This window comes from Physella acuta, unplaced genomic scaffold (assembly GCF_028476545.2).
Source record: "Physella acuta isolate Inbredline_101_S28 unplaced genomic scaffold, ASM2847654v3 ptg000148l, whole genome shotgun sequence".
Classification (NCBI taxonomy): Eukaryota; Metazoa; Mollusca; class Gastropoda; family Physidae; genus Physella; species Physella acuta.
Window position 1 is genome coordinate 702501 of NW_026731667.1, and position 26244 is coordinate 728744.

General features: G+C 38.7%; 1 protein-coding gene across 8 annotated transcripts in view; it reads right to left on the minus strand.

Annotated features, from left to right (window-relative positions):
• LOC131935566 (E3 ubiquitin-protein ligase UBR2) overlaps nt 1-25356 on the minus strand; it is a 74826-nt gene extending 49470 nt beyond the window's left edge. For 4 of the 8 annotated variants that reach the window (XR_009385951.1, XR_009385950.1, XM_059292038.1 and 1 more), the window contains exons 1-17: nt 25229-25348; nt 22125-22238; nt 19652-19772; nt 18401-18669; nt 17046-17124; nt 16801-16905; nt 14732-14929; nt 14563-14640; nt 12835-12897; nt 11952-12075; nt 10483-10584; nt 9945-9981; nt 9768-9819; nt 5953-6051; nt 5140-5238; nt 228-309; nt 26-104 (exon numbers count right to left, since the gene is read on the minus strand). Coding sequence is in view for 6 of the 8 variants with exons in the window: in XM_059292038.1 (XP_059148021.1) it covers nt 26-104; nt 228-309; nt 5140-5238; nt 5953-6051; nt 9768-9819; nt 9945-9981; nt 10483-10584; nt 11952-12075; nt 12835-12897; nt 14563-14640; nt 14732-14929; nt 16801-16905; nt 17046-17124; nt 18401-18669; nt 19652-19702 (1517 nt within the window). In the remaining 2 variants the exon portion in view is untranslated. Of the gene's footprint in view, nt 1-25; nt 105-227; nt 310-5139; nt 5239-5952; nt 6052-9767; nt 9820-9944; nt 9982-10482; nt 10585-11951; nt 12076-12834; nt 12898-14562; nt 14641-14731; nt 14930-16800; nt 16906-17045; nt 17125-18400; nt 18670-19651; nt 19773-22124; nt 22239-25228 lie in introns of all 8 variants that reach the window. The other 4 variants (XM_059292037.1, XM_059292040.1, XM_059292039.1 and 1 more) reach the window with 4 other exon arrangements.
• Nucleotides 25357-26244: the final 888 nt, after the last annotated feature.

Here is a 26244-nt window from a genome sequence, read left to right on the forward strand (position 1 = left end):
ATAAATTCACCATGCAGACACTCACTTTAGATCATGTAGGACAAATATAGATCTTTTAAAGACATTGTTACGGTCTGTTCTGTCAAATGATAGTTTGCCTTGGGCTGGAAAAACAAAAACAAGCATTAAACAAAGTACAAAGTAAACATGAGTTAAGCAGTTAAGGACATGAGTTATGAAGTAAATGGACATCAATTAAAAGTGTTGCTAATTAAAGAACTACTCACGATTTTTCTTGCGCTCACAAGCGGTAAGGAAAGCTTTGGTGATGACAGTAATGAGATCATGATCTGCAATCAACATCCTAGCCTAGAAGGGAGACAAATTTACAATCAACATCCTAGTCTAGAAGGGAGACAAATTTACAATCAACATCCTAGCCTAGAGGGGAGACAAATTTACAATCAACATCCTAGCCTAGAGGGGAGACAAATTTACAATCAACATCCTAGCCTAGAGGGGAGACATTTACAATCAACATCCTAGCCTAGAGGGGAGACAAATTTACAATCAACATCCTAGTCCAGAAGGGAGACAAATTTACAATCAACATCCTAGCCTAGAAGGGAGACAAATTTACAATCAACATCCTAGCCTAGAGGGGAGACAAATTTACAATCAACATCCTAGTCTAAAGGGGAGACAAATTTACTATCAACATCCTAGCCTAGAGGGGAGACAAATTTACAATCAACATCCTAGTCTAAAGGGGAGGCAAATTTACAATAAACATCCTAGTCTAGAGGGGAGATAAGTCTACAATCAGAATGAAAACAAAAATCTACAATCAACATCCTAGTCTAGAGGGGAGATAAGTCTACAATCAGAATTAGAACAAAAATCTACAATCAACATCCTAGTCTAGAGGGGAGATAAGTCTACAATCAGAATGAGAACAAAAATCTACAATCAACATCCTAGTTCAAAGGGGAGGTTAGTCTAAAATTAAATTGAAAAACGCAAAATGATAGTTTACTGATCAACATCCAGTGTAGGTTGATCTACTAAACATTTTTTAAACATAAAAGTATTTAATTGTTTAAATTAAGAGGAATTCAAGGTTTTTAAACATATTAACAGAATAGATATTTTACGAGTATAGGCATATTAACTAACACATTAAAAAATTAAATTTTAAAAAAATATTTGATACAGCATAAGTATTGTAAATTAATTTCAATTAATTAAAATTCAGTTTCCCAATAAAGCATGGGAAATTAAAATTAAAAGCAAATTGTTGAGGAAATAAGGTGTTTTTTGTTGTTGTTATTAATATTAATAAGACCAAATATATAAGGGTTTACAAAGCAGCAATTAAAAAAAAAGTCCACAGCCTATTTAAAAAGAGTATAAGCAATAATTGAACAAGGTGGCAGCAATACATACATAACAAGCATTTAAAATTTGATTACTGAGGCAAACATTTAAAAGTTGATTATTTAGGCAAACATTTAAAAATTGATTATTGAGGCAAACATTTAAAAGTTGATTATTGAGGCAAACATTTAAGAGTTGATTAATGAGGCAAACATTTAGAAGTTGATTATTGAGGCAAGCATTTAAAAGTTGATTGAGGTAAACATTTAAAAGTTGATTATTGAGGCAAGCATTTAAAAGTTGATTATTGAGGCAAGCATTTAAAAGTTGATTATTGAGGCAAACATTTAGAAGTTGATTACTGAGGCAAACATTTGAAAGTTTACACCGTCCTACTACTATGTGCTATCCGGTGTTCTGGTTGGTGTCTAGTGTGTTATCTCAAAGGTGTTCTAGTTGGTGTCTGGTGTCTCAAAGGTGTTCTGGTTGGTGTCTGGTGTGGTATCTCAAAGGTGTTCTGGTTGGTGTCTGGTGTGGTATCTCGAAGGTGTTCTGGTTGGTGTCTGGTGTCTCAAAGGTGTTCTGGTTGGTGTCTGGTGTGGTGTCTCAAAGGTGTTCTGGTTGGTGTCTGGTGTGGTGTCTCAAAGGTGTTCTGGTTAGTATCTGGTGTGATATCTCAAAGGTGTTCTGGTTGGTGTCTGGTGTCTCAAAGGTGTTCTGGTTGGTGTCTGGTGTGGTGTCTCAAAGGTGTTCTGGTTGGTGTCTGGTGTGGTTTCTCAAAGGTGTTCTGGTTGGTGTCTGGTGTGTTACCTCAAAGGTGTTCTGGTTGGTGTCTGGTGTGGTATCTCAAAGGTGTTCTGGTTGGTGTCTGGTGTGGTATCTTGAAGGTGTTCTGGTTGGTGTCTGGTGTCTCAAAGGTGTTCTGGTTAGTATCCGGTGTGATATCTCAAAGGTGTTCTGGTTGGTGTCTGGTGTGGTATCTCAAAGGTGTTCTGGTTGGTGTCTGGTGTGGTGTCTCAAAGGTGTTCTGGTTAGTATCCGGTGTGATATCTCAAAGGTGTTCTGGTTGGTGTCTGGTGTGGTTTCTCAAAGGTGTTCTGGTTGGTGTCTGGTGTGGTATCTCAAAGGTGTTCTGGTTGGTGTCTGGTGTGGTATCTCAAAGGTGTTCTGGTTGGTGTCTGGTGTGGTATCTTGAAGGTGTTCTGGTTGGTGTCTGGTGTCTCAAAGGTGTTCTGGTTGGTGTCTGGTGTGGTATCTCAAAGGTGTTCTGGTTGGTGTCTGGTGTCTCAGAGGTGTTCTGGTTGGTGTCTGGTGTCTCAAAGGTGTTCTGGTTGGTGTCTGGTGTCTCAAAGGTGTTCTGGTTGGTGTCTGGTGTGGTTTCTCAAAGGTGTTCTGGTTGGTGTCTGGTGTGGTATCTCAAAGGTGTTCTGGTTGGTGTCTGGTGTGGTATCTCAAAGGTGTTCTGGTTGGTGTCTGGTGTGGTATCTCAAAGGTGTTCTGGTTGGTGTCTGGTGTGGTATCTTGAAGGTGTTCTGGTTGGTGTCTGGTGTCTCAAAGGTGTCTGGTGTCTCAAAGGTGTTCTGGTTGGTGTCTGGTGTGGTATCTCAAAGGTGTTCTGGTTGGTGTCTGGTGTCTCAGAGGTGTTCTGGTTGGTGTCTGGTGTCTCAGAGGTGTTCTGGTTGGTGTCTGGTGTCTCAAAGGTGTTCTGGTTGGTGTCTGGTGTCTCAAAGGTGTTCTGGTTGGTGTCTGGTGTGGTTTCTCAAAGGTGTTCTGGTTGGTGTCTGGTGTGGTATCTCAAAGGTGTTCTGGTTGGTGTCTGGTGTGGTATCTCAAAGGTGTTCTGGTTGGTGTCTGGTGTGGTATTTCAAAGGTGTTCTGGTTGGTGTCTGGTGTGGTATCTCAAAGGTGTTCTGGTTGGTGTCTGGTGTCTCAAAGGTGTTCTGGTTGGTGTCTGGTGTGTTACCTCAAAGGTGTTCTGGTTGGTGTCTGGTGTGTTACCTCAAAGGTGTTCTGGTTGGTGTCTGGTGTAGTATCTCAAAGGTGTTCTGGTTAGTATACAGTGTGATATCTCAAAGGTGTTCTGGTTGGTGTCTGGTGTCTCAAAGGTGTTCTGGTTGGTGTCTGGTGTGTTACCTCAAAGGTGTTCTGGTTGGTGTCTGGTGTCTCAAAGGTGTTCTGGTTGGTGTCTGGTGTCTCAAAGTTATTCTGGTTGGTGTCTGGTATCTCCAAGGTGTTCTGGTTGGTGTCTGGTGTCTCAAAGGTGTTCTACACCTATTGTACTGAATGTTTGCCTCATAACTAAACACTGTGCCGCATAACTTAACACTTTAAGTTTATTTTGTACCATCAAATAGAATTATGATGAAAAACAAAGTGTCAACCTAAGCCAAGCATAAAACTGTGAGTATCTCAAGCAGAAAACTCTGAACTGTACAAGAGTCTTGCAAGACATTTGACCCAAACTTGATTTTTTTTTTGTAGAGCTCTATTGTATACACACTCATCATGTTTAGGGAAATATTGTCATATAATTGTGTGGGTCAGGGTAGAAATATTGTCATATAATTGTCTGAGTCAGGGTAGAAGTATTGTCATATAATTGTGTGGGTTAGGGTAGAAATATTGTCATGGCAATTGTTGGGTCAGGGTAGAAATATTGTCATAATTGAGTCAGGGTGTAAATATTGTCATGATTAATGAGTCAGGGTATAAATGTTGTCATGATTAATGAGTCAGGGTGTAAATGTTGTCATGTGTAATGAGTCAGGATGTAAATGTTGTCATGTGTAATGAGTCAGGGTGTAAATGTCATGTGTAATGAGTCAGTGTGTAAATGTTGTCATGTGTAATGAGTCAGGGTGTAAATGTTGTCATGTGTAATGAGTCAGGGTGTAAATGTTGTCATGTGTAATGAGTCAGGGTGTAAATGTTGTCATGTGTAATGAGTCAGGGTGTAAAAGTTGTCATGTGTAATGAGTCAGGGTGTAAAAGTTGTCATGTTTAATGAGTCAGGGTGTAAATGTTGTCATGTGTAATGAGTCAGGGTGTAAATGTTGTCATGTGTAATGAGTCAGGGTGTAAATGTTGTCATGTGTAATGAGTCAGGGTGTAAATGTTGTCATGTGTAATGAGTCAGGGTGTAAATGTTGTCATGTGTAATGAGTCAGGGTGTAAATGTTGTCATGTGTAATGAGTCAGGGTGTAAATGTTGTCATGTGTAATAAGTCAGGGTGTAAATGTTGTCATGTGTAATGAGTCAGGGTGTAAATGTTGTCATGTGTAATGAGTCAGGGTGTAAATGTTGTCATGTGTAATGAGTCAGGGTGTAAATGTTGTCATGTGTAATGAGCACAAACTGAAGACACCTGAAAGAGGTGTTACTGAACAGATGTGAGATTATGCTCACAGAAGTTATATATTAATACTAACCATTACAATTAAACTTTAGAAAACTTTGGTACCAAATGCAAACAGTTCAAGCAATGATATCTTTGTGAGTTAAGTACTGTATTTACAGTTGTCTACCATCAACTGAAGCACAGAAGCTTTGTGTTGTGCCTATTCAAGATGTGTAGCTGTGGGCCATGGTACATTAACCTTAGCATTACACTACTTTAAAAGAACTATTTGTTGAATGACTAAACTGTTTTTATATCAAGTATGAATGGACTCCCAGCCATATAAGTAGGAACCCTGTGATGAAGAGAGAAGCAGTTTTTCTGAAAACTGTCAGGCCATTTTTGTTCAGACTTTGATTAAGGTAAGGCTTCTCAGCAAGGGAGAGCAAGCAATCCCTACTCAGAGATAAAAAGTCAAACCTACCAATGAAGGGGTCCCAAACAACTGCAGAGATAGGCGAGTTACTGAATGGGAACGGGAGTGGTCGTCTTGCAAAAACTCTTTGTACATCTCAGAATAGCACTACAAGATAAAAGTGAAACAGGTGACACTGAGACTGTTTCAAGGACACCATGCCCTACTTGCTCACCTATGGATAGCTATCATATCCATAGGGGAACAAGTCTTGTCTGGCACATACTAATGGCAACTGTCCCTAGCTTTACACAATGTCTTGTCTGACCCATACAAATGGCAGCTGTCCCTAGCTTTACACAATGTCTTGTCTGGCACATACAACTAACATACGAGTCTAACATTAAAAAGTCATACAGTATCAGTCAAGTTTTCTTGTTCCAAATACTAGCTTGTGTAAAATTAAAAGTCTTATGGGTCAAGTTTCATTTTACCAAATTCTAGCATGTGTAAAATTACAAGTCATCTGTTTAACGTCAAGATTTATGGTACCAAATACAAGTCATCTGTTTAACGTCAAGATTTATAGTACCAAATACAAGTCATCTGTTTAACGTCAAGATTTATGGTACCAAATACAAGTCATCTGTTTAACGTCAAGATTTATGGTACCAAATACAAGTCATCTGTTTGAAGTCAAGCAGTTGGAGCATGAGTTAGCAAGTGATGAGTGCTGGTTAGTCTGAGAGTTAGATGGACTGGGAACAGAACACAACCAAAGTGTAAACAACAAGGTCTGTGCCGTAGTTGTCCCACCTGGCACAGACAGCTAACACAAAGCAAGCAAAAAGAAACCAATGCATGAGGCAGGGGTGTGCCTACCAAACTGGGAACAGTGAATATCTGTACAGAGAGGCTGGGCATAGAGACGTCGTGGTCATGATCATCTTCACTGAACTTGCGCACCATATAGGGGTACCACTGAAACAGTTGGCCAGGACCCATGCTTTAAACATTTCTCAATTAGTTGGACAACAACTTACAAATGATGCTCATTTTTAATGCCCTATTCAGATAAACAGATTTATTTAATACATCAACATATCTGCCCCACTAGATTTATTTAACATATCAAGATTTATGTATTTTATTGGCAATTATTTTAGTCCCCTTACACTCACATGCTACTGTAGCAGGTCAGCTTTCAGTGGATATATTTACTCCCAGCTGAGGGTGTACACACTCCCAGCTGAGGGTGTACACACTCCCAGCTGAGGGTGTACACACTCCCAGCTGAGGGTGTACACACTCCCAGCTGAGGGTGTACACACTCCCAGCTGAGGGTGTACACACTCCCAGCTGAGGGTGTACACACTCCCAGCTGAGGGTGTACACACTCCCAGCTGAGGATGTACACACTCCCAGCTGAGGGTGTACACACTCCCAGCTGAGGGTGTACACACTCCCAGCTGAGGGTGTACACACTCCCAGCTGAGGGTGTACACACTCCCAGCTGAGGGTGTACACACTCCCAGCTGAGGATGTAGAGCTGAGGATGTACACACTCCCAGCTGAGGGTGTACACACTCCCAGCTGAGGATGTACCCACTCCCAGCTGAGGGTGTACACACTCCCAGCTGAGGATGTAGAGCTGAGGATGTACACACTCCCAGCTGAGGATGTACACACTCCCAGCTGAGGGTGTACACACTCCCAGCTGAGGATGTACACACTCCCAGCTGAGGGTGTACACACTCCCAGCTGAGGGTGTACACACTCCCAGCTGAGAATGTACATACTCTCTAATGAGGATGAATATATATATATATATATATTCCAAGACGAAGATTGACATCTTCCCAGATGTGAATGTCTTGATAAGCTTGTTAAGCTGTCCTTGATTAATTTCCCCATCATATCACCAAGCCCCTCCTAATGAGATTTAGCATGATTAATTTCCCCATCATATCACCAAGCCCTTACTAATGAGATTTAGCTTGATTAATTTCCCCATTATATCAACAAGCCCTTACTAATAAGATTTAGCTTGATTAATTTCCCCATCATATCAACAAGCCCCTCCTAATGAGATTTAGCTTGATTAATTTCCCCATCATATCACCAAGCCCCTTCTAATGAGATTTAGCTTGATTAATTTCCCCATCATATCACCAAGCCCCTCCTAATGAGATTTAGCTTGATTAATTTCCCCATCATATCACCAAGCCCCTCCTAATGAGATTTAGCTTGATTAATTTCCCCATCATATCACCAAGCCCCTCCTAATGAGATTTAGCTTGATTAATTTCCCCATCATATCACCAAGCCCCTCCTAATGAGATTTAGCTTGATTAATTTCCCCATCATATCAACAAGCCCCTCCTAATGAGATTTAGCTTGATTAATTTCCCCATCATATCAACAAGCCCCTCCTAATGAGATTTAGCTTGATTAATTTCCCCATCATATCAACAAGCCCCTCTTAATGAGATTTAGCTTGATTAATTTCCCCATCATATCAACAAGCCCCTCCTAATGAGATTTAGCTTGATTAATTTCCCCATCATATCAACAAGCCCCTCCTAATGAGATTTAGCTTGATTAATTTCCCCATCATATCAACAAGCCCCTCCTAATGAGATTTAGCTTGATTAATTTCCCCATCATATCAACAAGCCCCTCCTAATGAGATTTAGCTTGATTAATTTCCCCATCATATCAACAAGCCCCTCCTAATGAGATTTAGCTTGATTAATTTCCCCATCATATCAACAAGCCCCTCCTAATGAGATTTAGCTTGATTAATTTCCCCATCATATCAACAAGCCCCTCCTAATGAGATTTAGCTTGATTAATTTCCCCATCATATCACCAAGCCCCTTCTAATGAGATTTAGCTTGATTAATTTCCCCATCATATCAACAAGCCCTTACTAATGAGATTTAGCTTGATTAATTTCCCCATCATATCACCAAGCCCCTTCTAATGAGATTTAGCTTGATTAATTTCCCCATCATATCAACAAGCCCCTCCTAATGAGATTTAGCTTGATTAATTTCCCCATCATATCACCAAGCCCCTCCTAATGAGATTTAGCTTGATTAATTGCCCCATCATATCACCAAGCCCCTCCTAATGAGATTTAGCTTGATTAATTTCCCCATCATATCACCAAGCCCCTCCTAATGAGATTTAGCTTGATTAATTTCCCCATCATATCAACAAGCCCCTCCTAATGAGATTTAGCTTGATTAATTTCCCCATCATATCAACAAGCCCCTCCTAATGAGATTTAGCTTGATTAATTTCCCCATCATATCAACAAGCCCCTCCTAATGAGATTTAGCTTGATTAATTTCCCCATCATATCAACAAGCCCCTCCTAATGAGATTTAGCTTGATTAATTTCACCATCATATCAACAAGCCCCTCCTAATGAGATTTAGCTTGATTAATTTCCCCATCATATCACCAAGCCCCTCCTAATGAGATTTAGCTTGATTAATTTCCTCATCATATCAACAAGCCCCTCCTAATGAGATTTAGCTTGATTAATTTCCCCATCATATCAACAAGCCCCTCCTAATGAGATTTAGCTTGATTAATTTCCCCATCATATCACCAAGCCCCTTCTAATGAGATTTAGCTTGATTAATTTCCCCATCATATCACCAAGCCCCTCCTAATGAGATTTAGCTTGATTAATTTCCCCATCATATCAACAAGCCCTTACTAATGAGATTTAGCTTGATTAATTTCCCCATCATATCACCAAGCCCCTTCTAATGAGATTTAGCTTGATTAATTTCCCCATCATATCAACAAGCCCCTCCTAATGAGATTTAGCTTGATTAATTTCCCCATCATATCACCAAGCCCCTCCTAATGAGATTTAGCTTGATTAATTTCCCCATCATATCACCAAGCCCCTCCTAATGAGATTTAGCTTGATTAATTTCCCCATCATATCACCAAGCCCCTCCTAATGAGATTTAGCTTGATTAATTTCCCCATCATATCAACAAGCCCCTCCTAATGAGATTTAGCTTGATTAATTTCCCCATCATATCAACAAGCCCCTCCTAAAGAGATTTAGCTTGATTAATTTCCCCATCATATCAACAAGCCCCTCCTAATGAGATTTAGCTTGATTAATTTCCCCATCATATCAACAAGCCCCTCCTAATGAGATTTAGCTTGATTAATTTCCCCATCATATCAACAAGCCCCTCCTAATGAGATTTAGCTTGATTAATTTCCCCATCATATCAACAAGCCCCTCCTAATGAGATTTAGCTTGATTAATTTCACCATCATATCAACAAGCCCCTCCTAATGAGATTTAGCTTGATTAATTTCCCCATCATATCAACAAGCCCCTCCTAATGAGATTTAGCTTGATTAATTTCCCCATCATATCAACAAGCCCCTCCTAATGAGATTTAGCTTGATTAATTTCCCCATCATATCAACAAGCCCCTCCTAATGAGATTTAGCTTGATTAATTTCCCCATCATATCAACAAGCCCCTCCTAATGAGATTCAACTTTCCTGGTTACCACTTCCCACAAAAAATTTCAGCACTTAGTTTGCACTAACAGTTGTTTTTTTTCTCTTCTACTCTTTGTAAAGCCAGTCTGCAGAGCACATTCAAATATATTTGAATATTCACACAAGAAAAGAAAATGATCAACTACCTTAGTGAATATCACAGAAAATTGTTTTTTGGATGGAGGGTCCTTCAAAACACTGAAATAAAATGTGTCAATATAGAAATCTAGTTAGTTGAAATACAAGAAAATTGGCAGGTGAAAATCTATCCCATGACTGAACATGTACATATGACAAGCCAAGAAATGAGAAACAAGTCTTACCAAGACATGATAAGCTGATGACTTTGAACTCTTGCAACTGAAAAGAAAACATTTGTAGAGAATAGACTTCTATCAAAGTGCACAGTGGCAAATGACTAAATGACCTGCTGTAGTGAATTGCAGTTCTTGGCAGCTGATATAATTAACTCTACTTTTTTGTCTATCAAAGATATCAATGGTGTATCTAGGTCTTGATGCAGTTAGAGCCATGTTCCATTTACTTCTTGCAATTGTTTGCATATAGTTCTATCCATCTTTCTTCTTAATTGTAGCATTGAAGGGGATTTTCTCAAACACAATTAAGTATTAGGTGGCAACACGGTATACATCATTATGGCCTATTTCCAGCTTTTTTTGCTTACCTTCTCTTCTTACCTCCTCCCCCCACAGAACAATCTGCAATTGTATTGGAGGAAATCCCATCCAACATTACAATTAAGAGGCAGATGAAACTGAAATGGTCTGGACATGTAACAAGATTACAGCACAAAGGCCCATATGATTCTAAAGATGAAAGAAGAAGCAGTAAAAGAGCCACCTTTCCAGAGTTGTGTATCAGCTTTTATAAACTCCTCCAGTACAGAGAGTGATGTAGTGCTAGGCTCCATCAGGACACCACACAGCAGCTTTCTGATCCAACCTGCAGGTTCAATATAAGATCAATTGATGCAGGCATTCAGGGCAACTACACAGGAGAACAAGTTTCAAATCTTCAACATAATATACAAGATCAGTTGATGCAGGCATTCAGGGCAACTACACAGGAGAACAAGTTTCAAATCTTCAACATAATATACAAGATCAATTGATGCAGGCATTCAGGGCAACTACACAGGAGAACAAGTTTCAAATCTTCAACATAATATACAAGATCAATTGATGCAGGCATTCAGGGCAACTACACAGGAGAACAAGTTTCAAATCTTCAACATAATATACAAGATCAATTGATGCAGGAAGTCAGGGCAACTACACAGGAGAACAACTTTAACATAATTAGACTCTTTTTTAATGTGCAAACCAGTTCTGTTATGGAAAATATCACAATATCATATACATTTCTCTATAATAAATAGATGTAAAAGCTGGCACAATCAGCCCAACTTTGAGCATTGTTTATATCTTTATTACACAAAGTGAGATAACAGTACTTAAACTGACATAACTAAAGATATGTGACATTGTTCAAAAGCTGGATTTTTTTTAGCTTTAGATAAGTGCATCTTCAATTCCATAGAATCTATCCTCAAACATGTAAATACTTTCATCACCGGACTATGTTGAGTTCTTGTGGTTGTGTTGTTTTTTTAACTAGCCAAAACCTGCTTTCTAAAACGAGTAGTGGTTGCTAAACGTGTGAGAGATTTCAATACTTTTTATTAAAGTAAGCATTAAAGTAAGTGTTTTGTTTTCTTATTTTCAGGACATTTAAAAGCCTATTATAAGGTTTTTTTTAGAAATAGTAAATATTGATTTTATACATTTAAAAACAAATATCCCATTTTAAACTAAAAACATTGCTGCGATAGAAGTGGTTCAAAACTGAGTTACAAGATTTGCCACAAACCCAGACATTTATTACATTATTTTTTTGTGTGCAGCCCCTCTCCTTGCCATTATTCTTTGAAATAATTTTTGTGGTATCTTGTTTCGTTTTGAAAATTTCCTATATGTTCCATGTGACATCATGCTCTTAGGAGGTTTCATTTTTTGTTTGACAGACAGACAGAAAAGTGAAACTATTATCTTTAATGTTTAAGCAGATGCAATCTTAAATGACTCTTTACTTCCCTAAACAAATTTTGAGAAAGCCTGTCACTAGAGTAAACTTAATGGGTAAATAAGTACCCTGCAGTAATAATTTGATCTCTCAGACAGTCTCTCCCATTAACAATAACCAAATTTGATCTCTGTCTCTCCCATTAACAATAACCAAATTTGATCTCCCAGAATGTGCCAGCCTGCAGACATGACAGAAATAGAGAGGGTAAAAAAAAAGATATTTACTGGCTTTATCACTGACAGTCTGTAGCCAGCTGAGTATCTTGAGGGCAAACTGTTGATGTGCCACCAGCTCTTTGACCATCACTTCAACCTTCAGGGCCTTGCTGCCATGACGGGAGGTACTTCTCTAGACAAACATAAAACAAAAACCTTTAGAATTGGAACATTTGAAATGCATAAAAACAAGAAAATAAAACAAAATTTCTTTAATGCAAGTTTTGGTTGCTGACATATTTTAGTGACCAAAACTTTTATTAAAGGAGCCTAATTTGTTGCATTTTATTATTTTCAGCTCATTTAAAAGCTTATGATTGTAAACAATTTTTTGATATTTGTTTTATTTTCCGCGTTTTAGTACTTTGTTCTAAATGAACTTGACACCACCACATCGGCTACAACTAAACTTTTTTGCATCAAAACCCAATCAGTAGCTTGTGATCTTTAAAAGACAGAGCTAACACACGTCTTCTGTGACAAACTGTTGACCACAAACAGTTGACCACAAATAGTTGACCACAACCAGATGACCTCAAATAGTTGAGTGTTTTAAAAAGGCTGATTGAGAGACTGCTTGAGACTTAATCTGTTGTTATCTCCCCTTTTGTTACAACATTTATAAATTAAATTTTAATGACTAATTGTCTATCTAATTAGAATAAAAATGAGATATTTTTGCATTGTCATTGGAGAAGAGTGGGTTAAAATGGAGTAACAAGATTTGCCACAAACAAGCAAACAGACATCGTGAACTCAATAAAAGCCTGTAAAAACAATTTTTACTCTATGAGATGGACAAACCAAACAACTTTTACTGTATAAAATCATAAAAAGAAGAAATCTGGCAACCAGTCAATAAAATGTGAGTGTTAGTTTACACAGCATTTACCTCTATGGTCTGTCTGACACTGTCACATTCTTCAAAAGTTCCATTCTTGACACAGCTTCGACCCTGGAGAAAACACTTCTTGTTACCAGAGTTTGATGCTGGCATTATACATGGGACATTATGTAACCCTGAAGGCAGGTATGGCAATTTTCCCTATACATGGGACATTATGTAACCTGATGGCAGGTATGGCAATTTTCCCTATACATGGGACATTATGTAACCCTGAAGGCAGGTATGGCAATTTTCCCTATACATGGGACATTATGTAACCTGATGGCAGGTATGGCAATTTTCCCTATACATGGGGCATTATGTAACCCTGATGGCAGGTATGGCAATTTTCCCTATACATGGGGCATTATGTAACCCTGATGGCAGGTATGGCAATTTTCCCTATACATGGGACATTATGTAACCCTGAAGGCAGGTATGGCAATTTTCCCTATACATGGGACATTATGTAACCCTGATGGCATGTATGGCAATTTTCCCTATACATGGGGCATTATGTAACCCTGATGGCAGGTATGGCAATTTTCCCTATACATGGGACATTATGTAACCCTGAAGGCAGGTATGGCAATTTTCCCTATACATGGGACATTATGTAACCCTGATGGCAGGTATGGCAATTTTCCCTATACATGGGACATTATGTAACCCTGAAGGAAGGTATGGCAATTTTCCCTATACATGGGACATTATGTAACCCTGATGGCAGGTATGGCAATTTTCCCTATACATGGGACATTATGTAACCTGATGGCAGGTATGGCAATTTTCCCTCTACATGGGACATTATGTAACCCTGATGGCAGGTATGGCAATTTTCCCTATACATGGGACATTATGTAACCCTGATGGCAGGTATGGCAATTTTCCCTATACATGGGACATTATGTAACCTGATGGCAGGTATGGCAATTTTCCTATACATGGGGCATTATGTAACCCTGATGGCAGGTATGGCAATTTTCCCTCTACATGGGACATTATGTTACCCTGATGGCAGGTATGGCAATTTTCCCTATACATGGGACATTATGTAACCCTGATGGCAGGTATGGCAATTTTCCCTATACATGGGGCATTATGTAACCCTGATGGCAGGTATGGCAATTTTCCCTATACATGGGGCATTATGTAACCCTGATGGCAGGTATGGCAATTTTCCCTATACATGGGACATTATGTAACCCTGAAGGCAGGTATGGCAATTTTCCCTCACAAACAAGACATGTTGTGAGGGATCATGGTGAGTTCACATTAGCTCTTCAAAATGAATTTGAGGTTCCAAAATTAAATGGAAACCTGACGGAAATGGTAGTGGGGGTTAGGGTTAGTTAGCTTTATAAACAGAGGGTGAATTCAAATGCTGGTAGATAAATTATAGCTAGACTACAGCACGTGCTGTAAAGAAATCAAGCTCAGGAGAAGTAGGCTATTTTTTCATTTCAAGAATGTCAACATTTTAGAATCATTTTTTGTTCTAAATTTTTTTGAAATACGTATGTCAGCAGTTTCCAGAGAGGTCATTTATGTATTTTCCAAAAATCAGGGGAAAATTGAGAAAAAGATCAAATGAGCAGAGGACCACTGCAGCTCAAACATTGGATTTCTGCTAAAACTTGCAGGTCACTTGAGCCACATCCCTAGTAATGACATTACAGGCAAGACTCTCCCATCTCTGGCTGTAAGTAATGACATTACAGGCAAGACTCCTACCTCCCTGTCTACAGTGGTAGCATATTCTAAAGCCTGTCTGTGGTTGCAGTCTACTGCTCTCTGTAAGATGTTGATCACCTGAGGAGACAAGGCACATTCATTGGGTTACACAGCAAATAGCTTCCCATAGGTGAGGACATTTGAATCAGAACAACAGTAGGGAACTGACCTGGTCATACGTGTGCACCTCGTCATTGTACAACATACACATGTACACATTAGCACTGGTATCACCAATAGAGTTCAAACCCAGTGGCAAATTTGTGTTTTCATCAGAGGTCAGCATAACTGAAGCATATCTCAACACAGACCGGAATACCCAGCTCATACTTTTCTCCAGTTCTGGAGGAATGGTGCCACTATCACTCTGGAAAAGTGGAAAATTTCTAAGTTGTAATGGTCAGGGTACTACAGTTGGTAGGGTCAAGTTGTAATGGTCAGGGTACTACAGTTGGTAGGGTCAAGTTGTAATGGTCAGGGTACTACAGTTGGTAGGGTCAAGTTGTAATGGTCAGAGTACTACAGTTGGTAGGGTCAAGTTGTAATGGTCAGGGTACTACAGTTGGTAGGGTCAAGTTGTAATGGTCAGGGTACTACAGTTGGTAGGGTCAAGTTGTAATGGTCAGGGTACTACAGTTGGTAGGGTCAAGTTGTAATGGTCAGGGTACTACAGTTGGTAGGGTCAAGTTGTAATGGTCAGGGTACTACAGTTGGTAGGGTCAAGTTGTAATGGTCAGGGTACTGCAGTTGGTAGGGTCAAGTTGTAATGGTCAGGGTACTACAGTTGGTAGGGTCAAGTTGTAATGGTCAGGGTACTACAGTTGGTAGGGTCAAGTTGTAATGGTCAGGGTACTACAGTTGGTAGGGTCAAGTTGTAATGGTCAGGGTACTACAGTTGGTAGGGTCAAGTTGTAATGGTCAGGGTACTACAGTTGGTAGGGTCAAGTTGTAATGGTCAGGGTACTACAGTTGGTAGGGTCAAGTTGTAATGGTCAGGGTACTACAGTTGGTAGATCAAGTTGTAATGGTCAGGGTACTACAGTTGGTAGGGTCAAGTTGTAATGGTCAGGGTACTACAGTTGGTAGGGTTAAGTTGTAATGGTCAGAGTACTACAGTTGGTAGGGTCAAGTTGTAATGGTCAGGGTACTACAGTTGGTAGATCAAGTTGTAATGGTCAGGGTACTACAGTTGGTGGGGGTCAAGTTGTAATGGTCAGGGTACTACAGTTTGTAGGGTCAAGTTGTAATGGTCAGGGTACTACAGTTGGTAGGGTCAAGTTGTAATGGTCAGGGTACTACAGTTGGTAGATCAAGTTGTAATGGTCAGGGTACTACAGTTGGTAGGGACAAGTTGTAATGGTCAGGTTACTACAGTTGGTAGGGTCAAGTTGTAATGGTCAGGGTAGGCTGACTACAGTTGGTAGGGTCAAGTTGTAATGGTCAGGGTGCTACAGTTGGTAGGGTCAAGTTGTAATGGTCAGTGTACTACAGTTGGTAGATCAAGTTGTAATGGTCAGGGTACTACAGTTGGTAGGGTCAAGTTGTAATGGTCAGGGTACTACAGTTGGTAGGGTCAAGTTGTAATGGTCAGGGTAGGCTGACTACAGTTGGTAGGGTCAAGTTGTAATGGTCAGGGTACTACAGTTGGTGGGGGTCAAGTTGTAATGGTCAGGGTACTACAGTTTGTAGGGTCAAGTTGCAATGGTCAGGGTACTACAGTTTGTAGGGTCAAGTTGTAATGGTCAGGGTACTACAGTTGGTAGGGTCAAGTTGTAATGGTCAGGGTACTGCAGTTGGTAGGGTCAAGTTGTAATGGTCAGGGTACTACAGTTGGTAGGGTCAAGTTGTAATGGTCAGGGTACTACAGTTGGTAGGGTCAAGTTGTAATGGTCAGGTTACTACAGTTGGTAGGGTCAAGTTGCAATGGTCAGGGTACTACAGTTGGTAGGGTCAAGTTGTAATGGTCAGGGTACTACAGTTGGTAGGGTCAAGTTGTAATGGTCAGGGTACTACAGTTGGTAGGGTCAAGTTGTAATGGTCAGGGTACTACAGTTTGTAGGGTCAAGTTGTAATGGTCAGGGTACTACAGTTGGTAGGGTCAAGATGTAATGGTCAGGGTAGGCTGACTACAGTTGGTAGGGTCAAGTTGTAATGGTCAGGGTACTACAGTTGGTAGGGTCAAGTTGCAATGGTCAGGGTACTACAGTTGGTAGGGTCAAGATGTAATGGTCAGTTTACCTCTGTTTCCTCCTTTCTTGGCTTGTGAAGCTGACAGAAAGGATCAGACTTCCAGGCTTCAGTGTCCCCACAGTCACAGTAGCCCCCACCACCAGAGGTGCTCATCTTGGGGAGAGAAAATATCAATCAGATCTTTAGTACTCTCAATCTTTACTCTTTGTATTTGGTAGCTCATTATACAAAAGTTGGGTGACACAAAAGTTGGTCTAAGATGTGAAGATGTCCATAAAAAATCTTTGACCTACCCTGTATCTATGGTTTCTGTGAGAGCTCTCTTGAAAACATGTGATACATAACACACACGTTGGGTCATACGCACAGTCCCTGAAATAAGTTGCAGTGTGCTGCAGTGAGATCAATACTATGGTGTGTACAGTTAGCTTTACATCAATTGTAGTGCTGAGCACATACATTCAGTATCAAGAGAACAGAAGACCAAGTGAACTGACTTAAGGTCACCCAGCTGAGATCAAATCACTGGGTACATTACCTGCATGAATAGGTGGGCTCTCCATTCTTAAAGTTATGGCCACACAGCTGAGATCAAATCACTGGGTACATTACCTGCATGAATAGGTGGGCTCTCCATTCTTAAAGTTATGGTCACACAGCTGAGATCAAATCACTGGGTACATTACCTGCATGAATAGGTGGGCTCTCCATTCTTAAAGTTATGGCCACACAGCTGAGATCAAATCACTGGGTACATTACCTGCATGAATAGGTGGGCTCTCCATTCTTAAAGTTATGGCCACACAGCTGAGATCAAATCACTGGGTACATTACCTGCATGAATAGGTGGGCTCTCCATTCTTAAAGTTATGGTCACACAGCTGAGATCAAATCACTGGGTACATTACCTGCATGAATAGGTGGGCTCTCCATTCTTAAAGTTATGGCCACACAGCTGAGATCAAATCACTGGGTACATTACCTGCATGAATAGGTGGGCTCTCCATTCTTAAAGTTATGGTCACACAGCTGAGATCAAATCACTGGGTACATTACCTGCATGAATAGGTGGGCTCTCCATTCTTAAAGTTATGGCCACACAGCTGAGATCAAATCACTGGGTACATTACCTGCATGAATAGGTGGGCTCTCCATTCTTAAAGTTATGGCCACACAGCTGAGATCAAATCACTGGGTACATTACCTGCATGAATAGGTGGGCTCTCCATTCTTAAAGTTATGGCCACACAGCTGAGATCAAATCACTGGGTACATTACCTGCATGAATAGGTGGGCTCTCCATTCTTAAAGTTATGGCCACACAGCTGAGATCAAATCACTGGGTACATTACCTGCATGAATAGGTGGGCTCTCCATTCTTAAAGTTATGGCCACACAGCTGAGATCAAATCACTGGGTACATTACCTGCATGAATAGGTGGGCTCTCCATTCTTAAAGTTATGGCCACACAGCTGAGATCAAATCACTGGGTACATTACCTGCATGAATAGGTGGGCTCTCCATTCTTAAAGTTATGGCCACACAGCTGAGATCAAATCACTGGGTACATTACCTGCATGAATAGGTGGGCTCTCCATTCTTAAAGTTATGGCCACACAGCTGAGATCAAATCACTGGGTACATTACCTGCATGAATAGGTGGGCTCTCCATTCTTAAAGTTATGGCCACACAGCTGAGACGGCTCATCCGAGTGATGTAACTTCTGGAACACATCCACAGGGTCACCCTGACACATAAACTCCTCCAGCAGGTGAAAAAGTAATTTGTTAGCTCTTTTTTCTTCTCTATCCGCGGGAAGATTCATACCATAGACTAGCGGAACAAAGCTATTGAAATGATTATAAACGGCTTGTTCAAATGCTTCTTTGTTGTTGAGAAAGCCATCATGCCACCTCTGTTGGGATAAACATAAGCCTAAATTTAATAGTACAACTCAGCTAAATAATTAAGTCAAAGCTCTACTCAAAGCAAAGTTAATAGTACAACTCAGCTGAATAATCAAGTCAAAGCTCTACTCAAAGCAAAGTTAATAGTACAACTCTGCTGAATAATTAAGTCAAAGCTCTACTCAAAGCAAAGTTAATAGTACAACTCAGCTGAATAATTAAGTCAAAGCTCTACTCAAAGCAAAGTTAATAGTACAACTCTGCTGAATAATGGACACAAGCGAGAAAAGTCTCAAAGGTATGTGAGAGGTGCATAAATTAATTTAAAAATCTTGCACGGCGTAGTTACAATTAATATGGTTATAAAATCCTGTCTGTCTGGTTTTTTTCGGACTTTACTAAAGATTGGACGTATTTGTTGTTTTTAATATTTTCGGTAACTAAATAAAAATTAAAAAAAAAAAGCAAAAACAATTTGGTTTTCACGTGTAATGGCGACATAAACAATGGCATCCTGCTATTGGATAGGCCGACATAAATTTTATTGTACACATTGTTAGCTAAAAATAGAAAACTAGGTCATGGGGTTTTAAATTTGCATTGTTATTTAAAAACTTGATCTGCAAAGTTTTGTAAACAAATAGTTATCGATCACTAAGTTACTGTACAGCCAATCAATATTTGTCTTACGAAAGTGAAACATCCGGTTATAACTTAGGCTTGATGAAAATAAATAGAAATTTAGCCTTAAACTCAACAAATTATTTTCAAGTTCTCTGGATTTGCAACTTTTATAGCATTTATTCTAAAAACATAAAATTTCTAAATTAATTTTAGGCTTAAGTTTTTATTTTTTATTTTTTTTTACGGTCTAAATCTAAAAAGCACGTTTTTATTCCATGTCAACAATACTATGGAAGGAATCTCGTCAACTCGCTTGTCTCCATTAAGTCAAAGCTCTACTCATATAAAAAAAGCAACGAATCTGACCTGTAAAACAGCCCTTTGGTCAAACTCTGGAATAATGCCTAGAGAATCCATGGCTTAGTTGAGTGTTGTACAACTGAGTGTTGAATCATTCAGCATGAACCATTAGTCCTGTTCTGTTCACCTGAAACAAAACATGTTTATTAAAAACTTGAATTTCAACTCTAAGTCTATACATGCTAAATATCCAAATGTAAATCATGCTTTACAATTTAGCTTTAGTAGATTAATACATCATCTTTTCCAGTTCATGCCCAAGACACATAGGGCAAATAAAGTAGAGCTCATATGTTCCATGACCTCAGCATACAAGGAGATAGTGTAGTCAGCACTATGCCACCATTGGTTCCCTCACATGAGTCTAGGAGGTCCTACTGGTTTGAGTGCGGGATCCAAACTTGAGACTTTTGGGTTTGCAGTTTAACACTCTACCATTGACCACACCATTCCCACCAAAAGCAATATGGTTAGCATGAAAAATTTTGTCAAATTTAGGGAGGGGGAAGTCAAGTGCCCTAGATTTTTACAGGTAATGCAAAGAAAGAACTACTACAAAAAAATGATTCAACTGTGAATAATAACTGAATATTGGATATTATTGTCAAAGCTGTTTACTAAATACAAAATTAAAATTTGTAATTTGTAATTCAAAACTGGGTTGGGTATATACAGAATTACATTTTTTTTTAAATTTATAACATATTCCAATGCAAAGTATATCCATTAGAAGCTAACAAAATACAATAATTATGCCAAAACTAATTTAGGGCTTGAAATAATTCATGCAAAAAACCTTATAAACTTGTGTCATGGTCCAGAAATTTGGGAACAAATCAAACAGCACAAATATGGCCCACTGGTCAATATCTACACCCTACAGAAGCTTGATTTTTGTTATGGTTTCCTATGTTTTATCACAATACTTTTATTATTATTTATAATACTTATTATGAATCAACTTATTTTTTAAGCTGTTATATAACAAAAATTTTTAAAGCCATATGTATTTCAATTTGCTCAGTACACTATGTCATAAAGAGTAACAATCATAACTACAAATTTTAATTAGAGTAATTTTCTCAGAGCTGGCACAATTTTAATTATTTAATTTCATTGTAGATTTCTTAAGTGTTTCCTTATTTACCTTAGCATTTAGTTGGGGACCTGTAGCACTCAAAATTTAGCCAGTTGTTCACTTTTAAATAATGTGTATTTTTAAAGTTAAAAACTGAGGTCGCAATTTTCTCTGGCATAGTATGGAAACTCTTGTCTGTATTCTCCCACTGAAACATTAAGGAGATTCTGTGAAGATTCTGCCACTAACTCAACTGGCCAAATAGAGAAAAACTAGAACACGCTTATGTCTTGCTGATCTGACTATTGGTACAGTCTTAGGGTCAAAGGTCACTTCTACTCTGCATTAAGACAACATGCTACTTACTAGGTTACTTTTATTATAAGTGTAAGACAATTCCTACTTACTACTATATAAGATCTATAGGGGCCTTTATAGTTTATTGCATGAAATGATAGCTGATTTGACAGGAAATAGCCTTAGCCTTTGGCAAATAAATAGTAGTTACAGGTGATTGAAGATACCATTGATTGTCCAATAATAGACTTTCCCACACAAAAATTGTGTTAGGTTATTAGAAATATTATTGTAATATTGTAATCTCAACTTGATTTATGGTTAGAAATTAGGGTTAGGCATATGGTAGGATTGGGATTAGTTAGGGATACTGATAGGGTTGTGTGTTGGTAAATTGGGAAACACGAAACAGTGAGGCGGTAAACTTGGAGAAGGGCGCAAAATCCACCTGTCATGTGACATTTTTGTCTGGCATATTACCACCACCCGATACGTACTCTGGGTGGATGTAATATGTGAAGATATCTGCGAAACTTCTAACACAACCAGACTTACAGTGATATTTGACTTCAAAGATGTTTCTTTTGAATTGTTCAAACTTCCATCATTAGACTTAGGCCTACTAATGATTTGTCAACTTCCCTATCTTTTGAGTCGACATAGAAACCACTATGTTCAAAACCACTAGAAAAATCATACACAGTAATTATTAAATTTGTTCCGGACTGTTGTGTTAATAATAAACTAAATACTAAACTCCCTTTATTTATCTTTAGCAATATTTAATTAACTAATTAAATATGAGATTACAAATTTCCAGTATAAAAATTTTTTTTGCTCCCTTTCTTGAATCACAGTGACCCTTCTACCAAGACAGGATTTTTCTCACACTAACAAGAAAATGAGAGAGGGCGAACGTAGGAGTAAAGCAACGATGTTACGATTTTAAAAATTATATTTTAAAAAAAAAGGAGAATTAAAAAAATCAACATACAACACTTGTGAATGTGATATATCTGCTTGTTTGGTTTATAACTTAAAAAAACAATAAACCAAAAAGCATGAAACAAAATTTTTTTTGGCAAATTGTGTTTTGATATTTACCAGTGATTCTGAAGGTAAGTCTCGCATTTTCTTCTTGCAGTTTACCGCATCATCATTTCACATTACGCAATGTACCAACACTGGATAGGGTTGTTAGCATTGACAATGATATCCCTAATTAAATTAGCAAGCCATGTGAGAATTTTAGATAACTACCTGTACTGTAGCACTAACAGTAACACCCTTTCTTTAAGAAGATTCTAATTCTATTATTCTAATATTGGAGACATGTAGGCCCTATAAAAATGCCCCCTAATTTAGATCTAGATCTTATGATCTAGCCTATCTAGTTCACTTGTGAGTTGCAAACCAATCAGACATCATTTGGACCCTCACTTACAAAGAGTGGTTGTAATCATTATGTATAAAGGGGTCGGTGTGGTCAAGTCGGTAAAACTCATGGTTGCTAAACCGAAAAGTCTCGAGTTCGAACCCTTGGGCAGATGAGGCTCGTTAGCTGGGGACAGCCACTCTTCTAGGAGAGACAACTCCAAAATCAAACAACTGCTGCTTTGTAGTTTGTTCTTGGTTGGACAAAGGCTATGGAAGCAAATCCAAAAAGAAAAGCAGGATGAAATCAGAGTCAATGGCCTCAATGGTGCATAACCAGTTGACACGTAATCCTTAATTGTGATGGAAGCATGGTTGAGTCGACAAAGCACATGGTTGATAAATTCGAAAAATGTCTCGAGTAACTCTCTGGCAGATAAGGCTCGATCCCTTCCTATACTAAAAATTAAGAACGAAGAAGAAGAAAGAATAATGTATAAAATGATAAATGTAAGTGTTGACTGTTGTGCACACCATTGCCTACAAAAGAAGAAATTCAACACAGGGGCAGAACTACAGTGCCGCCAGACCCCACAATGCGGGGGGGGCCCAGGCCATTTAGGGGCCCAAAGCCGACCAGAATCAACTTTTTTATAGTTAAAAAAAATATTTTTTTGCAAAAAAACAAACAAACAGATCTACTACAGTAGTGATGTTCTACAGTAGCTAACACACACTGTTTCATAAAGAAAAAACATATATAGCTACATAAGTTGTAGTGTGAAAGATAGGCAAACGTTCAAACCATTTCCATGACTTATTTCCCTTTTTTAAATAGTCAAATATGTGTGCTCTTAATTAAGAAACTTTTTTTTGCACTAAACAAATTAAAAAGCAATTAGGCCTACTTCTCTTAATTATTATTTTTAAAAAAATACACAATAAAGAATAACATAGTATAAGAGGAAATGTATTAAAAACTAATAATATAAATAAAAAATACTTAAAAATAAACATAAGGCGAGAAACCATTACACATACAAAGCTTTCATGCTTCATATTCTTTTGACTGCCTTGAAATTGGGGAGCAATATGTCAGACATTGAAACAAAGAATTTCAAACCAGACTAATAGCACTGACACAAATGATGTGTTGTTTTAATATGTTTTAATTAAAAATAAAAACTAAGGATTTTAATTTTTTTCAAATTTCGAACAAGCCCGTATTGAGTAGGCCTATTCTATTTGCGTTGGCCTATTTACTATTTAGTTTATATATATTTATACACACACACAGGCCCCTATATATATATATATATATATATATATATATAGGCCTATATTTATAGGCCTAAATGGGGCCCAACACGTTTTTTTGCGGGGTGGCCCTTTTTTTCTAGTTCCGCCACTGCTTCAACTAGTTCAACAACTAGACTCTAGATTAGATTTTTCTATAGGCCTATCAAATTAGTCTTAAATTACTAGAGGAGCTTACACTTTTCGGACACACATAGCGAAAAAACGCAACGTAAAAATTCCATGCGGTCTCATTCAGTAACCGCTTAACATAGAAAACAAAAAAAAGTATCATATCTATCCGCAACCATTCTACTTTAATAATGTGTGTGTCATTTTGTATTCATACGCATAGAACTTAAGCTATTCTTGTTATAGTGACTGTTCGAACACATGTAATACAGTTTTACATGTGTTCGGACACCTTTACCCGTCATCAGACATAGCACTTTTTGTTCATTTAGAATAATTTAAAGTCAATTTAATGAATAAAAACATATATTATATGCATTTATATTGTGTTATTGATTGTTTGTGAGGTAATTTTAATAGTATAAAACCTTTTTCCCACACTCCCAAAGTTCATCCCATTCAGCCATTGCGGCTCGCGCAGTACGCTGCTAAGCCAGCCAGGTCACATGATTCCCCCTCCTCTTTCGCATTCCACTGCCTTCTTGACCTTATTTTGACCCTTTCCCTTCAATAACCAGCCCCTTTTATGCTCTAAATTCTTATTTAATAATATTTTTGTGTTGCTGTCCGGTCCCATGTAAGGCCAAATAAGTTAGCGAACACCCCTTTTTTATTGTTCAAGCACAAAAAAACCCATTAACCTTGACATTTACGATGTTCCATACCTATATAGAAGCTATTTATAGTGTAACCTTTTAGCTAAGCATTGATTGGTTCAAGTTTTGCCCCTAAGTCCAACCCTAGGTCACTTCATCCGGCTGGTGTAAAAATAGAAATGTGCGTACCATGCAACGTTAAAAAATTTCTAAAAATAATTCTTGAGAAAGGAAACGGAAGTACTTGACACGGAAGTGTTCATTAATGAACAGTTTACGTGCAGGCGCCGTGGTTTCGCGTGAGACATGCTAATTAAAGTTTCTATGAGCCAAAAACCGACGAAGTGTTCGCTCCTACGTAATTTTTGGTGTGTGTCCGAAAAGTGTAAACTCCTCTAAATTAGATCTAGAAAAAAACATAGTAGTTTAAGTCACTTTAAGTCTAGATCTACCTAGCTAGTGACTGACTAGTCTATCTAGAATCTAGATTTACTAGATCTAGATTAGATTAGGCCTAGATCTAGATATTTTTTATTTTTTCAGTAATATTTCCAAGTCTACCAGGCATTACCACTCAGTACTCACTCTACCTTTAGATCTAGATCTAGAATCTAGTCTCTTCTTCTTCTCTTATTGAAGTTAATTTTTTTTTATAGATTTACCAATTCATTGCTGAAATTACTGAACGGTAACACCGAGAAAGTTCAGTATTAATGTTTAAAGAAAAAACTTTTTAAAAACAATTCTCACTTTGTAAATTTGAAATGTTGTTGCAACTCGTATTATGTTACAGTTATAGATATATACTTCAAAAACCCAATCTGCTTCGTAATGTTTACGGCCATCGTTCGTCGATATTGCAAGTGGCCCAAAACCGGAAGTCGGAAAAAGTTAAAAATAAACTTACATTGCGTAGAACCGAAGGTCTATACTAGATCTAGATCTAGATCTAGATCTAGAATCTATAATAGTATAAACTATCCTAACTAGGGCCTAACGTAGAATTATGTAAAGCGAATTTCGATTAAACACGCATTTTGTGTTATTTTTTCTACTTTATTATAGCACTTTTATATAGATATACTTATAAGTTATTGGCAACCGACCATCGATCAGAGTTTCTTCCAGGCCTCTCTTCGCCCCCCCCCCCCCCCAAAAAAATTTCAAGTGCCCCTCCCCCACCCCCCCCCCCCCCCGAGAAAAAGTCTGGAAGAAACACTGCCATCGATTATCATTTTCAACAGTATCTTTTCAATCAAAAGTTTTTTAAAAATTCCACACACACTCAGTGGCAGTGGCGTAGCGAGGTCGGGTGTCACCCGGTGCGGCACTAAATGGTGTCACCCCCCAGAGGCGTAGCGACCCTTCCCGGGGACAAATTTTCAAGTTTTCGATTAGCACCCCCCCCCCCTTAAACTTTCGATTTTGCACCCCCCTCAAGTTTTCGATTTGCACCTCCCCCCTCAAACTTTCGATTTGCACCCCCCCCCCTCAAGTTTTTCTCTATATATTTTGCTATTTTTTGCCTTGGTGTCACCCCCCTAAATGGTGTCACCCGGTGCGGTCCGCACCCCCCGCCCCCCCCCCCCTCGCTACGCCCCTGCTCAGTGGGGTTACAAGTCATCCTGTTTCTTGATCTTCCTAGGTCTTTATTATTTGAAAGTCATAATGAAATATATTGTGTCTAGGTTTACAGGTGGCCATTATATATATATGACCCCCCCCCTAACCCCCCCCCCCTGCCTACGCCACTGGTACTTAGTGGC